Here is a 14010-nt window from a genome sequence, read left to right on the forward strand (position 1 = left end):
TTGCTCCATGACATCACTAGGACCTGCCCCTGAAAACTCAGGGTTGGGGATGTTTCTGACCTGTCAACCCTACTCAGAGAGGAAGGGAGCTCCAGGAAGCCGAAAAGGATAAAATACACTTGTTTTTACTTCCTCCCTCTGAGGCCTTCTCCAGCTGTGCCATAAAATGCTAGAGGGCTCAACCACTAAACCTAAACATTTTAGGTGGAGTGTTCTGGAGAATGAGAACCTTTCCTTTCCTTTCTCCTAAGGCATTCCTGTATAGCAGTTGTTTGTTGTTATGTGCCTTCAAGGCAACTACAACTTATGGCGACCCTATGGATCAGCTACCTCCAAGAGCATCTGTTGTGAACCACCCTGTCCAGATCTTGTAAGTTCAGGTCTGTGGCTTCCTTTATGGAATCAATCCATCTCTTGTTTGGCCTTCCTCTTTTTCTACTCCCTTCTGTTTTTCCAAGCATTATGGTATTTTCTAGTGAATCAGGTCTTCTCATGATGTGTCCAAAGTATGATAACCTCAGTTTCATGATTTTAGCTTCTAGTGACAGTTCTGGTTTAATTTGTTCTAGCACCCAATTATTTGTCTTTTTCGCAGTCCATGGTATCAATGTATAGCAGAAGTAGTTTTTTAACCCTATGGCTCCCATTCCTCCAACCTAATACCCCCCCCATTCACAATATGAACTCTATGCTCTGAAGGGCTTGAGGAAGTCTATCTCTTCTTTCTCTCCCTGTCACCCCTAACATACATTTATTTATTTATTTATTTATTTATTTATTATTCCATTTATATCCTACCTTTCCTCCAAGGAGACGAAGGTGGCGTACAAGCATGGTTCCCACCCTCTCAACTTTGTCTTCACAACAGTCCTGTGGTTATTGTGTGGTAGATTAGGCTGAGAGGCTGTTACTGGCCCAAGGTCACCCAGAGAGCTTCATGGCTGAGGGGGAACTGAACCCTGGTACAAAGGATAAAGCCCAATAATATGCATGGTTTGTTTTTAAAAACTCCTGTGCACACATCACTTTGTATGTTATAAGAGCCCTGGAGTACTAGGTATGTTCAGCAACCTTTATCCTTCCAGACACATTTCCCAAAGGGAATAAGTCACAGCAGGAACCTCTGGTCACTGTGAGAACAGGATGGGCCACTGGCCTGATCCAGCAGGCTCTTACTATGTTATTATTTTACAAGAGTGCAGCACTTTTTGAAATGCCTCCTCCTTGTAAATGTGAAAGCCCGTGAAGTACTAGCATCACAGTTTGAAGATTCAGCTCCTCTAACAGGAAAAGCTTTCAGCAGAGTGTTCGTGCGTGGGTGGCAAGTTGTCAAATCAAACTGATGGAAGGGACAGAAAAGAAACCCATTTTCTCTTCATGTGACAAGCTGTTTTCCCTTGATAATGTTCATCAACAAAAAGTATTTAGAAAGAGTCACCCAATTACAACAGTACAGAATCTATATAAATAAGAGCCCTACCTATAAAAGAAACATTTCACTCTAGCCAACAGAAGAACAGACCACAGAAATGAGTACTGAATTCTTCCCATTTGAAGCCATTTGTTCCTATTTAAAACCAATTGTACACAAATGGATGTGCATTTAGGCTTAACTGGAGAATTAAACTGCTGTCATATTCTGGAAAGAAATTTAGTTTGGCTGGCATGTATTGTTTTATTGTATTAGGCATTATCAAAATTGAGAGGAGATGCAAGACTGCTTTTTGCAAAAGTCACATGTGAAGCCTAGTTTTGGCATTCTGTGATAAATTCTAATAGAATGCACTCTATATTATATTTTATGAGCTGTTTTGTGTATAGTCAGTGATATAGTGGTGGGAGGGACACAAGGAAGTTCAACTCTGGAACTTTTTTTAGAGCAAGAGCAATGATGTCATCTGCCAGGGCACCAGGGTAATTGCTGGACTCACCCTTCCTCTGGGATGGGAATGAGGTGATAATGAAGTTTTCAGGTTTTACGGTTGTTTGTGACCTATTAGCACACAGGAAGCCAAGGAATGAGGCAGCTTCCTATTCTATGACCGGCAGCTGGGCCTTATATAGCATTTTTGGAAGGACTGTCCTTGGAGATGTGACTATGGATTCTTCTTGGTGGGATGCCCTTGTTGGGGTGTCTATGGGTGCTGCCATGATGAACTCTTGCACTTTAACATTTATCACTGCACCACTTACCATGTTTTCAGTGACTAATGATCCTAAGCATAATAATTTGACTTGATTTGATGTGAGTTCCGTTCTACAGAGCACTGTATAATAATCTGGGAGTATCTACAAATGATGTAATCTACTTTCATAATTGAATTACACATTTTTTCTGTTTTTAATCTCCTATATGTTATGAAAAGCCAGGAGTTGCTGTGGCTCCCTCCAATTTTTCTGAACTGTGAGGTTAAAAATAAAAATAAAAATGGGTGTCTGCTTGATATTCTGCAGCAGGAGTGGCTAACCTGTGGTCATCCAGATGCTGCTGAACTACAACTCTTATCCTCCCTGACTGGTTATGCTTGCTGTGTTTGATGGGAGTTGGAGTCCTACAACATCTGACGGGTCTCAGGTTCCCCCCCCCCATGTTCTATAGAGTTAAAGCTGGTACATTGCTAAATGTTTAAGTTGTAAAGTGGCCCAGAAATGTTAGCATCTTCGAAAACAATGTTGAACCCACTTTTCCTTCGCTCATTCAACAGAATTGTGGGAAATTACATTAGTCTTTGATTGGATCCAGACTAAGGCTGCAATCCTATACTTTCTTACCTGGGATAAAGTGATTGAAGTCTGTGTGACTTACCTCTAAGTAGATGTACCTAGGATTCTGCTATAAATTAGTTGAATTTAGGTCCCATTGAGTTAGCCATGACGTAAATTCTGGTGATTACAATGGGAGCTAATTTCAACTAGCTTAGTCTGGATCCAACGGATTGTGCAGAATTTTTTTTTAAAAAAATCTGCCCTACGGAAAACAAATACAGGAAACCTGTGCAAATGTATGCAAAAAAGCATATTTACATCGATTGCCTTTATTCTGCATACTTTATTCTGCTTCTGTTAGTCATGGGGAAATAGTGCACCCAGAGAAAGTTAACTGCAAACAGGAACAAAGCACAAGTATTTTTAGGAACCATTTCAGCCATTCTGCCAGCGCTTCTTTTAGCCTCCATGGTGAAAGGAATGAGTGTTCAGAACAGCCTTAATTTTCACAGACACAAGGACTAGAAACTTGCTATTAAAAAGCTCAGGATATGGACTGTTATATCCACTACCAAATCCACATTTTGCTTTTCCTGCTTACACCACCCTGTAGAATATATGCGCAGCCCTAACCATAGACTTGCATTCAGTATAGCAGATTATTGCAGGGATATACTGCAGGCATCTATATCAAGCGCAGCAGATGAGTTTTCCTGATGTTGTGCTGCCCCACTTTCTCAGCCCCCTTCATGCAACACCATTTTAAACTCAGTCCCTAGGGGGCAGAGGAAATTTTCAAAAAAATTATCTGGGGAAGAGACGGAACTTGATAAATAGTGGAGGCAGGAGCAGTGGGTTTTCTGGGATGTATTTGTCTGTCTTTAACTAATTGCTCTGCCATCTCTTGCAGCGATGAAGCTGCTGCATTTGGTAGCTACGTGGGCTCCTTTACTCTGTAATGTCACCCTTTGAATGGCACCAGGGAAGATTTTTCCCTGCCCAAAAGAATGATTTGCCATCCCTCACCCAATATCTAATCTTAACAAGTTATTTTAGTGCAGGGGTGGGGTATCTAGGGCCCTAGACTACAACTTCCATCATCCCAGACCATGCTGGGGATGATGGGAGTTGGAGCTCACCAATAACTGGAGAGCCCCACATTTCCCACCCCTGTTCTAGTTTCTCATATGTGTGTGCCACGTGGGATTTAGATTCTACGCCATCATTTCAGTGGCAGCTTCTCCATACCACATCAGAGGGGCCTTACCTGCTCCAGACCCAACTCCATTTTTCCCAGATCTATGCCAGACAATCTGTTTCCAGAACAGGCTAGGTGGATGGGTCCTGCCACACACATGAGCTTGCTTCTGCCCATTGGTACTTTACTAATTTTCCCTTCCTCCCCTCTTGTAACTTCAACAACATATTTTTCCATTTGTACTTTTATTCATTTATCTTTATTTTATAATAGCACCACATGTTGGTTTTTGTTAGTTGTGTGGTGCAATTATACAAAAAAAGGAGGAGAGAAAAGTGGAAGGGAAGAGGGGTGTGGGGGGGGCTTATCCACATGGGAGCATAACTTTGTGCTAAAGACACTGTTTTTACCTCCATTTTCTGTTTGCACCGTCTACAGTAAGGGCTCAATGCCAGCTGCAAACACGGTATTTTCTAGCCACACTTGAGCCACACTGCATCAGTCATGCAGTTTCCTAAAGACCACGCCCTCTAATTTAACATTCCCACTCCCTCTCATTACCTGGCAACTGAGCATGCTCAGTTTGTTCTACCGGTAAGTTTCATTTTAAAAAACAACCCAGAAGTGCGATTATTTGTCTTTTCACTGCTACACTACAACTGAAATACAAGTCTTTGTTTGAGCAGTGTTATGCTTTTGTGCACAAGTTAGGAGCAGGAAAGAAAATAAAGACACCATTTGCAGCAACATAAAAAAGCATTGCAGAACGGGGGAGAGCAACTGTAAGTTGCAGGAAAGAAAATGAACAAAGGGAGGAGGAGGGAGTGGGCATGGAAAAGGGAACAATTCACACACCCACCTAAAAGCATAAGAGCAAAGCATCTACAAGCCCTAGAGATACGGAGTGAAGACTTTTTTCCTTCCCTTTCAGATTATCAGATGATTGGGTTAGTTTGGATTTGCAGTGGGGAAACAGTGTGATTTCTTCTGTTTGCCAGCAACATCATGTGAACCATGCAAATTTAAAGGGGATGCTAGTAGCACCAGACCCACAGTAACTCGCCATGTGGATAAGCCCCCCCCTCTCTTAAGGCTGTAAGTAAGAAATGCCCATGTTTCATAGAAGTAGCTTTAGTGAGTAATTAGGTTGTCTACTGTGAGAACAGGATGCTGACCTAGTTGGCCTGATCCAGCTCTTATGTTCTAGAAGAATGGAGCATTTGGTCTCCTAGCCAGGCATAGGTGATACAGGCTTTCCATATGTCTTGATAAATAGCCATCTTCTGCTGTCTACATTATACTGCCGACATGTGTAGGACAAGGAAGGACTTTTCTCAGTCCACTGATGAACTGATGGGTACTATTTTTTTAAAAAAAATTTTTTTCCAGCGCTGCTGAATTATGCACTTGGTTACCAACAGGGCACAAGTTATCAAGTTCCTCTGACCAGGCATGAGCTTCCATACAACTAGTGTATGTCCCACCAGGGCACTTTCTCAAACTGAGTCAATCCTGATGCTTATGTCAGATCAAAATGGGGCTTACTGACCCCAGAGAATTAGTGCACCCCCAACAACTGGATGTGCTAATCAATGGCGTACAGAACAGGCATAGCGGCTCCCAATATGTATGACATAAAGAGCTTTTGTTGAATTAAGTACAACATTAAGTCAAGAGTGGATATTTTAGCAGAGTTTTCCATTCTGCCAACTGGGAAGCAATTAATTTTTGTGGCTCATCGTAAATGCTGTATATGCCAGAATACTCTACCTTTCATTGAAGTATGCAGTCAAGTTACTCCAGCTAATCCATGCACTGTTCTTGTAGTCATGCGCTTCTCCTTTGGTGACATATATGGCTGTTTCTATCAGGGCTGTGGAGTCAGAGTCGTGGAGTCGGAGTCAGAAGCAATTTTGGGTGGAGTCGGAGTCGGTAGAAATGTACCGACTCCGACTTCAAAATAAATTTTGATTGACAAATTTTTTAAAATATAAATTCAAAATGTCAAAGAAGCTTCCCATGAAGTCAGCTGTAGTTGAGCATTTCACCATAACTCAAGCTGGAAAACATTTTGTGTGTCAGGACCCAGATGAAGACAAATGCTGTGATGCCAAGATCAGCGCATATTCAGGCAGCGATAAGAATGCTTCTATGAGAGCTTCCAATTTAAAAAGACATTTACAGCCCTTTCCAGGGCTGTGGAGTTGGAAGCAATTTTGGATGGAGTCGGACAGTAGAAAAATAGAGGAGTCGGAGTCAGAGCTGAAGGTTTGGCGTACCGACTCCACAGCCCTGGTTCCTATACTGGCCATTTCCTTTCAGGATGGCTAAGTTTCGGGGATAATGATATGCTGTGCTTTCATTCACCTCCCTCCAGGTCCTGCTTTGCCCCCACTGAAACTTGGCATGTCAATCTGTGCCTTGAAAGCTGATGGTGGCCCATGCAAAGCATTGAACACCCGATATCACTTTGACATTCAAACCCGCCAGTGTGAAATCTTTAACTATGGTGGATGTGAAGGCAATGAAAACAACTTTCTAACCCTAAAGGAATGCCAGGAAACATGTATCGTACCAGGTCAGTACATGTCTTTCTTTTTTTCAGATTAAGTGCAGCATATTTTCCTTCCAACTGATCACTAAAAGAACTACTATTTAATTTTAAGAATTGGCACCTAAGTTTGCTTTTTTCCTCCTCCTCCTTTCACCCATTTTCCTTTTGTGTCAAGCCTTTTGGATTGTCAGCCTGTGGGCAGGGGCTGTCTTGTTTTAATTGGTTGTATGTTAGTCCTTCCAGCAGCCTTTTTGGCTGAAGTGTGCGGTATAAAAATGTTCTATATAAACACATAAATAATACATCTCTTCATGTATCATATTAGAGCCAGCCAATGCAGACAACCGCTTATCAAATGGCAAGGCTGACTACCAGGCTATTTGTGTGGTTGTCTGCATAACTACAAATGGGGAAAAGGGTTTTTTTTTGCCATGCTTTTTTTTTTACCCTGCAGTAAAGATTTCAGTCTTCATTGGTAAGGATTTGACACATTTCCCATTTGGCAAGTTGCTTTTCTGTATTTACCCTTCTTTTATTCTTTTATTACTTCGTTTTTTTTTACTCAGCATATTTATTTAGAACAGTGGTTCTCAACCTGGGAGCCATGACCCCCAGGGGGCCCACAGAGTAATGCAAAGGGGTCTGTGAACAGTAAAGAAATTAATTATTAATTATTATTTTTAAAAAGTCTTCACTCCCTGAACTCTGTCTGCTCCCCACTGATACTGCAGACGACACCTCCCCCTTGCTCCAAACAAGAGGGGAGGACTTTGCTGAAGCACCAGAGGGTCTTTCAAGCATGCCGAGGGCAGGCATCTGCCTATACCACATATGGCAGATGCCAAAGGAGGCTGAGGGAGGTGCTACCAGGAAGAAGAGGGGATTACTATCCTGACTCCCAGTCTCTTCACACTGCCGCTGCTGACAACATCATTACTCAAAATGAGAGAAGAGGGCTTTTCATGAAGCAAAAAGAAGCAAGCCTGCAAAGAAAGGCTGCTTTCCCCCTTCCTTCCTGGCAGCCAGCCTGCCTGCCTTTCTTGACTCCTGTTTCTCTACCACCTGTTTTAAAATTTATTCTTATTTGCGAGGCTGCCCAGATCTCGACTTTGGCCCAGACGGAGCCAAGGAGCAGTGAGGAAGCTCAGGACTTGCTCGCCTTCCATCTCTGAGGCTAAGTGTATGTGCCAGTGTCCCTCCTTTCTTCCACCTACATTCCATCCCCCCAACCTCTCTCTCCAAGATGCTGCAGCAGTTGAGGATTTCTCCCCTCCCACATGCTCAAATGCATGCACACCTGCAGATGCTTGCGAGAGGGGCAGGTGTGTTTGTGTGTGTGCGCGCGTGCTGATCTGTCTTTTGTTCCACTCTCATTCCCTAAGTACAGGCTAACCAAGTTGTCAGTTCAGATGATCACCCCAAGGCCTAAAAGCACTAATCCCCCCTCTTCAACCTATCCATCCTTTTGTCTTCACAATCTAGCATTCCCACTACTGCCACATTGCTGCTTCTTGATGATGATTTTTTAATAAAAGCTCATCAGGTTGGCTGAGGCTGGAGTTCAAAAAAATTATACTGGCAGCACTTGTAGGAAAACAAATTCAAATTTTTGATTAGCTTTTGACAATTGGCCAGGAATTAATAGCATGTGGGTTAGGCTGGTGTACTGGAATACTCCAGCTGGTCTCTGGATTCAGGTTTCAGCTGAAATATCAAATCCTGTTGTCCCCCTATTCATTCATCCTCTTGCACTAAGCTCAACATGCCTAGTTATCCACAGCTGTTGGTACTTCACATGAACCTTACTCCTGATCAGGTGTCACCTGTAAAAAAATTAAGATGACATGGTTGAATGGAATTAGGTGATTACGGTTGCAACCCTAAAATACTTCCATTGGAATAAGCCTAATTGATTTCAGTGAGACTTCCTTCTCTGTAGACAAGCATAGGATTCCTCTGTAAAAAGAAGAAGCCAATTTTCATTCTAACTAGGAATGTGAAAATGTGGATTGTGAGGATCTATGCAACGTTTGGCCACATGTTGAAGTGGTTGTGTGACTGTGGGAAGTGTGCATAAACATTTATTTTTATTTATTTATTATTTCATTTGTATCCCACCCTTCCTCCCAGAAGGAGCCCAGGATGGCAAAAAAGCACTAAAACACTTTAAAACATCATAAAAACAGATCTTAAAATACATTAAAACAAAACAGCATTAAAAACATTTAAAAAACAACTTTAAAAAAGGGTTAAAAGCATTATTAAAAAACTTATTAAGCAATTCTAACACAGATGCAGACTGGGATAGGTCTCAACCTAAAAGGCTTGTTGAAAGAGGAAAGAGGAAACATGCATATATTAGTTTAAAAATGCATTATATTATGGGAAATAGCTTGCAAAAATTTGTATATTGGGGAAAATTGCACAGAAAAATGTGCATATTCAGAGAAATTTGTGCTAAAATGCTGATGAATTTTCATTTTTAAAAAATTGTAAACTGATGCAGAAATGTGAAAAACTGAACTTGAGAGTGGAAAAATAAGAAACTTTGGGAAATTGAAATATACAGATCTGTCCATCCCTGGGCCTAGATGAGATAGAGAGCCCATAAACTCCTGCTTCAATGCTACCCGTGGCAATCATGGATGATGGATACATACCAAATGTGTAATCTGTAGCACACAGTGCAATGAATGTGCATGTTGCTTCACCAAGTCCACCTCAAGGCCCCATCTTCACTATACATTTAAATCAATTTCATACCACTTTAAATAGTCATTGTGCCTCCTAAAGAATCCTGGGAACTGTAGTTTAAGGATGCTGAGAATTGTTGGGAGACTTCCTATTCCCCTCGCAGAGCTACAATTCCCAGTGTTCCCTGGGAAGGGGGTTTGACTTTTAAACCACTCTGGGTATTGCCGCTCTCTTAACAATACTCAGGGTCTCTTAACAATACTCAGTGCCCTTAACAAACTACAGTTCCCAGGATCCTTTGGGAAAGTGGTATGATATGGATTTAAATGTATGGTACAGATGGGGCCTATAATGAGAAAGCAGGAGCTTCTGGAGAATATGATCGAGGAAGTCATGTGCTATCATTCATGTGAGGTCCCATTTTAGCTCAAGAACTAAAGTCTCCAGTCCAAAACTTCATATGGTGTAATGGACTTGTCTGTATACATGCAGAATTTCTCCACAGTTAAAGGCATGGTCTCTTGCACCTTGGAGTCATACAGAGAGCCCCCAGAAGCTGCAAGTGGGTTTTGTGAGTGGAGATGCAGGAGAGATCGCAATCCACATGACTTACAAGCAAGGGAAAAAACTCTTCTTTGCTTCTTCATGTCTGCTTTTTATATGCCTCCAGCATCCAGAAAGCCAACACCTTCAGTATGTAGGGTTGGATCTCCTTCTGCAGGAACTGAGAATAAGAGACCCAAGGGTTGTAGTGCTTTTCCTGGCTGGGCAGATTCCAGACCTCCTGTATGACCATAGCATCTAGGAAAAAAAGGGTATCACCACACAAGATTATCACACTTTGAAGTAAACAAAGTCATACATATATTGCAATCTAAATAGGGAGGCCTCCATAAGACCACTGAGTCCAGAGTCTAAAATTCATTAACTGCACCATTTGGAACAAGTGCATGGACAACTGGGTGTGAGCTAAATATGCAGAATCTGTCAAATGACCTCTTCAATATGCACTAGAAATTCTCTCTCTGTTTTGCTAATATTTATGTGTGAATTGAACCTGTGTGGAAACATTATCCTCATTTTCACCAGGCTGATATGAAGCAATATCAAGCTCCAAAGAGCAGATTCCATTTTACTGTCTCTGGGTTCCATCTCTCAGGTCTAAAAGCAAGAACATGAAGTCTAGTTTAGAGCAGGATGGTGTTATTTTGACTTTTCCCTTTGGGTTCAAGTATACTTGAGGAATATTCAGGGTATGGGGGGGATCTCCAAGAGAGTCTGTAGGCATTGGTTGTTCTCATCTCTGTTAAAAAAATGCATATCTATTCCAAGGTGGTGTTCCAGAATAAAAGACAAAGATTATCATAAAATTTGGGGAGAAGCATTTGTTAGCTTGTGAGACCAGCTTGTGAACCTCATTTTTCCCATGGGAGATATCTAATGAGTGAAGCACATGAGTTCTTATAGGTTGCGGTCATAAAGGATGTCTGGAATGCAGAAAACTATGTTGGTCATGTATCCTACTTACAAAAGATCATTCTCTAGGAGCCTTCTATTTGAAGGTCTGCCTGTTCCAAGTCCAGTTAATAAGAAGGAAGAGAGCAAGGACCTTGAAGGTGCCCATCAGCGGTCAGCATCTGGACAGCAGGCTGTTCAGGCATGCAGGTCACCTCTTCACAGTCTTCCCCGGTTTGGTGAGATGTATTGCGTTTCTGTTTATATTATAATAATAATTTCTTGATTTGCATCTATACATAGAAATTGGCACATGCAAATTTTATTTATGCAAATCTGTGTCCTCTTTATTGGCAATGAAGAAGTGGCCATCTTACAAAAAGCACCAAGGTCTAACAGAAATGTGATCACCTTACTAGCCCACATGGCTTACAAGATGCTGATTATGTAGATTGCACAATCAGCTATTTATTATTTATTTATTTATTAAATTTATATACCGCCCGACTAGCAATAGCTCTCTGGGCGGTGAACATAAAATAGCATAAAAATACAATGAATAACAAAATAATACTAAAATACAATCATCAATCCAATACAATAAACATTTTAAAAAGTAAATCAGTGTAACTTAAAATGCTTCAGAGAATAGGAAGGTTTTGACCTGGCACCGGAAGGAGAGCAGAGTCGGCGCCAGGCGTACTTCCTCGGGGAGACTGTTCCATAGTTCGGGGGCCACCACTGAGAAGGCCCTAGATCTTGTCATCACCCTCCGGGCCTCCCTCTGAGTTGGAACCCGGAGGAGGGCCTTCGTAGCAGAACGTAGTGCACGGGCCGGTTCATATCGGAAGAGGCGTTCCGCAAGGTATCGTGGTCCCGCACCGTATAAGGCTTTATAGGTTAACACCAACACTTTGAATCTAGCCCGGAAACATATTGGCAACCAGTGCAAGCTGGCCAGAACAGGTGTTATATGCTCGGACCGCTTTGTCCTTGTCAGCAATCTGGCAGCCGCATTTTGCACTAGTTGTAGCTTCCGAACTGTCTTCAAAGGTAGCCCTACGTAAAGCGCATTACAGTAATCCAAACATGAGGTTACCAGAGCATGTACCACTGATGTAAGGTCCTCTTTACTCAAATAGGGACGCCGCTGGGCTACCAACCGAAGTTGGTAGAACGCATTCCTAACCACCGAGGCTACTTGAGCCTCAAGTGAGAGGGAAGAGTCTAAAAAGACTCCCAGACTACGAACCCAGTCCTTTAGGGGGAGTGTAACCCCGTCCAGGACAGGGTATATATCCACCATCCGATCAGAGAACCCGTCCACCAACAGCATCTCAGTCTTGTCTGGATTGAGCTTCAGTTTGTTAACTCTCATCCAGTCCATTGTCGCGGCCAGGCAACGGTTCAGCAAATCGACAGCCTCACCTGAAGAAGATGAAAAGGAGAAGTAGAGCTGCATGTCATCAGCATACTGATGACAACGCACTCCAAAACTCCTGATGACCTCTCCCAACGGCTTCATGTAGATATTAAAAAGCAGGAGGGACAAAACTGACCCCTGCGGGACCCCATATTGGAGAGCCCGCAGTGTCGAGCAATGTTCCCCAAGCATTACCTTCTGGAGACGACCCGCCAAGTAGGAGCGGAACCACTGCCAAGCAGTACCTCCAACTCCCAGCTCCGCGAGCCTCTCCAGAATGATACCATGGTCGATGGTATCAAAAGCCGCTGAGAGATCAAGGAGAATCAACAGAGTTACACTCCCTCTGTCTCTTTCCCGACATAGGTCATCGTACAGGGCGACCAAGGCTGTCTCAGTGCCAAAACCGGGCCTAAAACCCGATTGAAATGGATCTAGATAATCAGTTTCATCCAATAGTGCCTGGAGCTGGCCAGCAACCACCCGTTCCAAGACCTTGCCCAGGAACGGAACATTCGCCACTGGCCTGTAGCTGTTAAAATTGTCTGGGTCCAAGGAAGGCTTTTTCGGGAGTGGTCTCACCACTGCCTCTTTCAGACAGCCCGGGACCACTCCCTCTCGTAAAGAGGCATTTATCACTTCCTTGGCCCAGCTACCTGTTCCATTCCTGCTAGTTTTTATCAGCCAGGAGGGGCAAGGATCCAGTACCGAAGTGGTTGCACGTACCTGTCCAAGCACCTTGTCCACGTCCTCGAGTTGAACCAACTGAAGCTCATCCAACAAAACAGGACAAGACTGTGCTCCGGACATCTCACTAGGATCTACTGCTATAACTTGAGAGTCTAGGTCCTGGCGGATACATGAGATCTTATTCTGGAAGTGATCGGCAAACTGATTACAGCGGGCCTCCGATGATTCCACTGTGTCCGGAGGGTTTGAATGGAGAAGCCCCCGGACAACTCGAAAGAACTCCGCTGGGCGGCAAAGAGATGATTTAATAGTGGCAGCAAAATGATGTTTTTTAGCTGCCTTCACTGCTCCTACATAGAGCTTAGTCGAAGCACTAACCAGCGCATAATTGTATCCGTCGGGAGTTCGTCTCCATTTCCACTCAAGCCGCCTCCTATCTTGCTTCATCGCTCTCAGCTCCGGAGTATACCATGGAGCTGTATGAGCTCTACACAGGAGAGGGCGTGCAGGAGCGATCGTGTTTACAGCCCGGGTCATCTCCGTATTCCACAGAGTGACCAGGGCTTCAGCAGGAGCGCCAGTCCTATCAGCCGGAAAATCCCCCAGAGCCCTTTGAAAACCTTCAGGATCCATTAGTCTCCGGGGGCGGACCATTTTAATAGGTCCCCCACCCTTGCAGAGGGAAGAGGTTACTGAAAGTCTAAACTTCAGCAAGCAGTGGTCTGTCCATGACAAAGGGAGTGTTGTAAAACTCCCCACATCCAGATCACTTTCCCCATGCTCAGTAGCAAAAACAAGGTCTAGAGTGTGCCCCGATACATGTGTTGGACCACTAACATATTGAGATAGCCCCATGGCTGTCATGGAAGCCATGAAGTCCTGAGCCGCGCCAGACAAAGTGGTCTATCATTTCAAAGCTATCATTTGCTTTGAATCAATGTGGGCAATGCTTTGCCCTCTCACTGTATACACATAGGGCAAGTAAAATAAGCCGATGTTATCACAGGTTTGATGATCTTAAAACCAACCCTGGAGAAAGTGTGGGGAGAACCTAATGGGAAACATAATTTAACTGAACAGGAGAACTCTACAGGGATTTGGTTATTCCAGAGTTTCCAGCCGAGAAAAGCACTTATCAAATTACAGGCCAGTTAGCTTAACTTCTGTCCCTGGAAAACTGGTAGAAAGTATGATTAAAGCTAGATTAACTAAGCACATAGAAGAACAAGCCTTGCTGAAGCAGAGCCAGCATGGCTTCTGCAAGAGAAAGTCCTGTCTCAGTAACCTATT

The 14010-nt window shown here is 43.2% G+C and overlaps 1 protein-coding gene and 1 pseudogene across 1 annotated transcript in view; one reads left to right on the forward strand and one right to left on the reverse strand.

Annotated features, from left to right (window-relative positions):
- TFPI (tissue factor pathway inhibitor) overlaps positions 1-14010 on the forward strand; it is a 117728-nt gene that overhangs the window by 75778 nt on the left and 27940 nt on the right. Inside the window, exon 8 of the mRNA XM_061612686.1 lies at positions 6282-6482. Coding sequence (XP_061468670.1) covers positions 6282-6482 — 201 coding nt within the window. The remainder of the gene's footprint in view (positions 1-6281; positions 6483-14010) is intronic.
- Positions 8271-9948, reverse strand: LOC133376068 (G1/S-specific cyclin-D3-like; annotated as a pseudogene).

The sequence above is a fragment of the Rhineura floridana genome, chromosome 2 (genome assembly GCF_030035675.1).
Source record: "Rhineura floridana isolate rRhiFlo1 chromosome 2, rRhiFlo1.hap2, whole genome shotgun sequence".
Classification (NCBI taxonomy): Eukaryota; Metazoa; Chordata; class Lepidosauria; order Squamata; family Rhineuridae; genus Rhineura; species Rhineura floridana.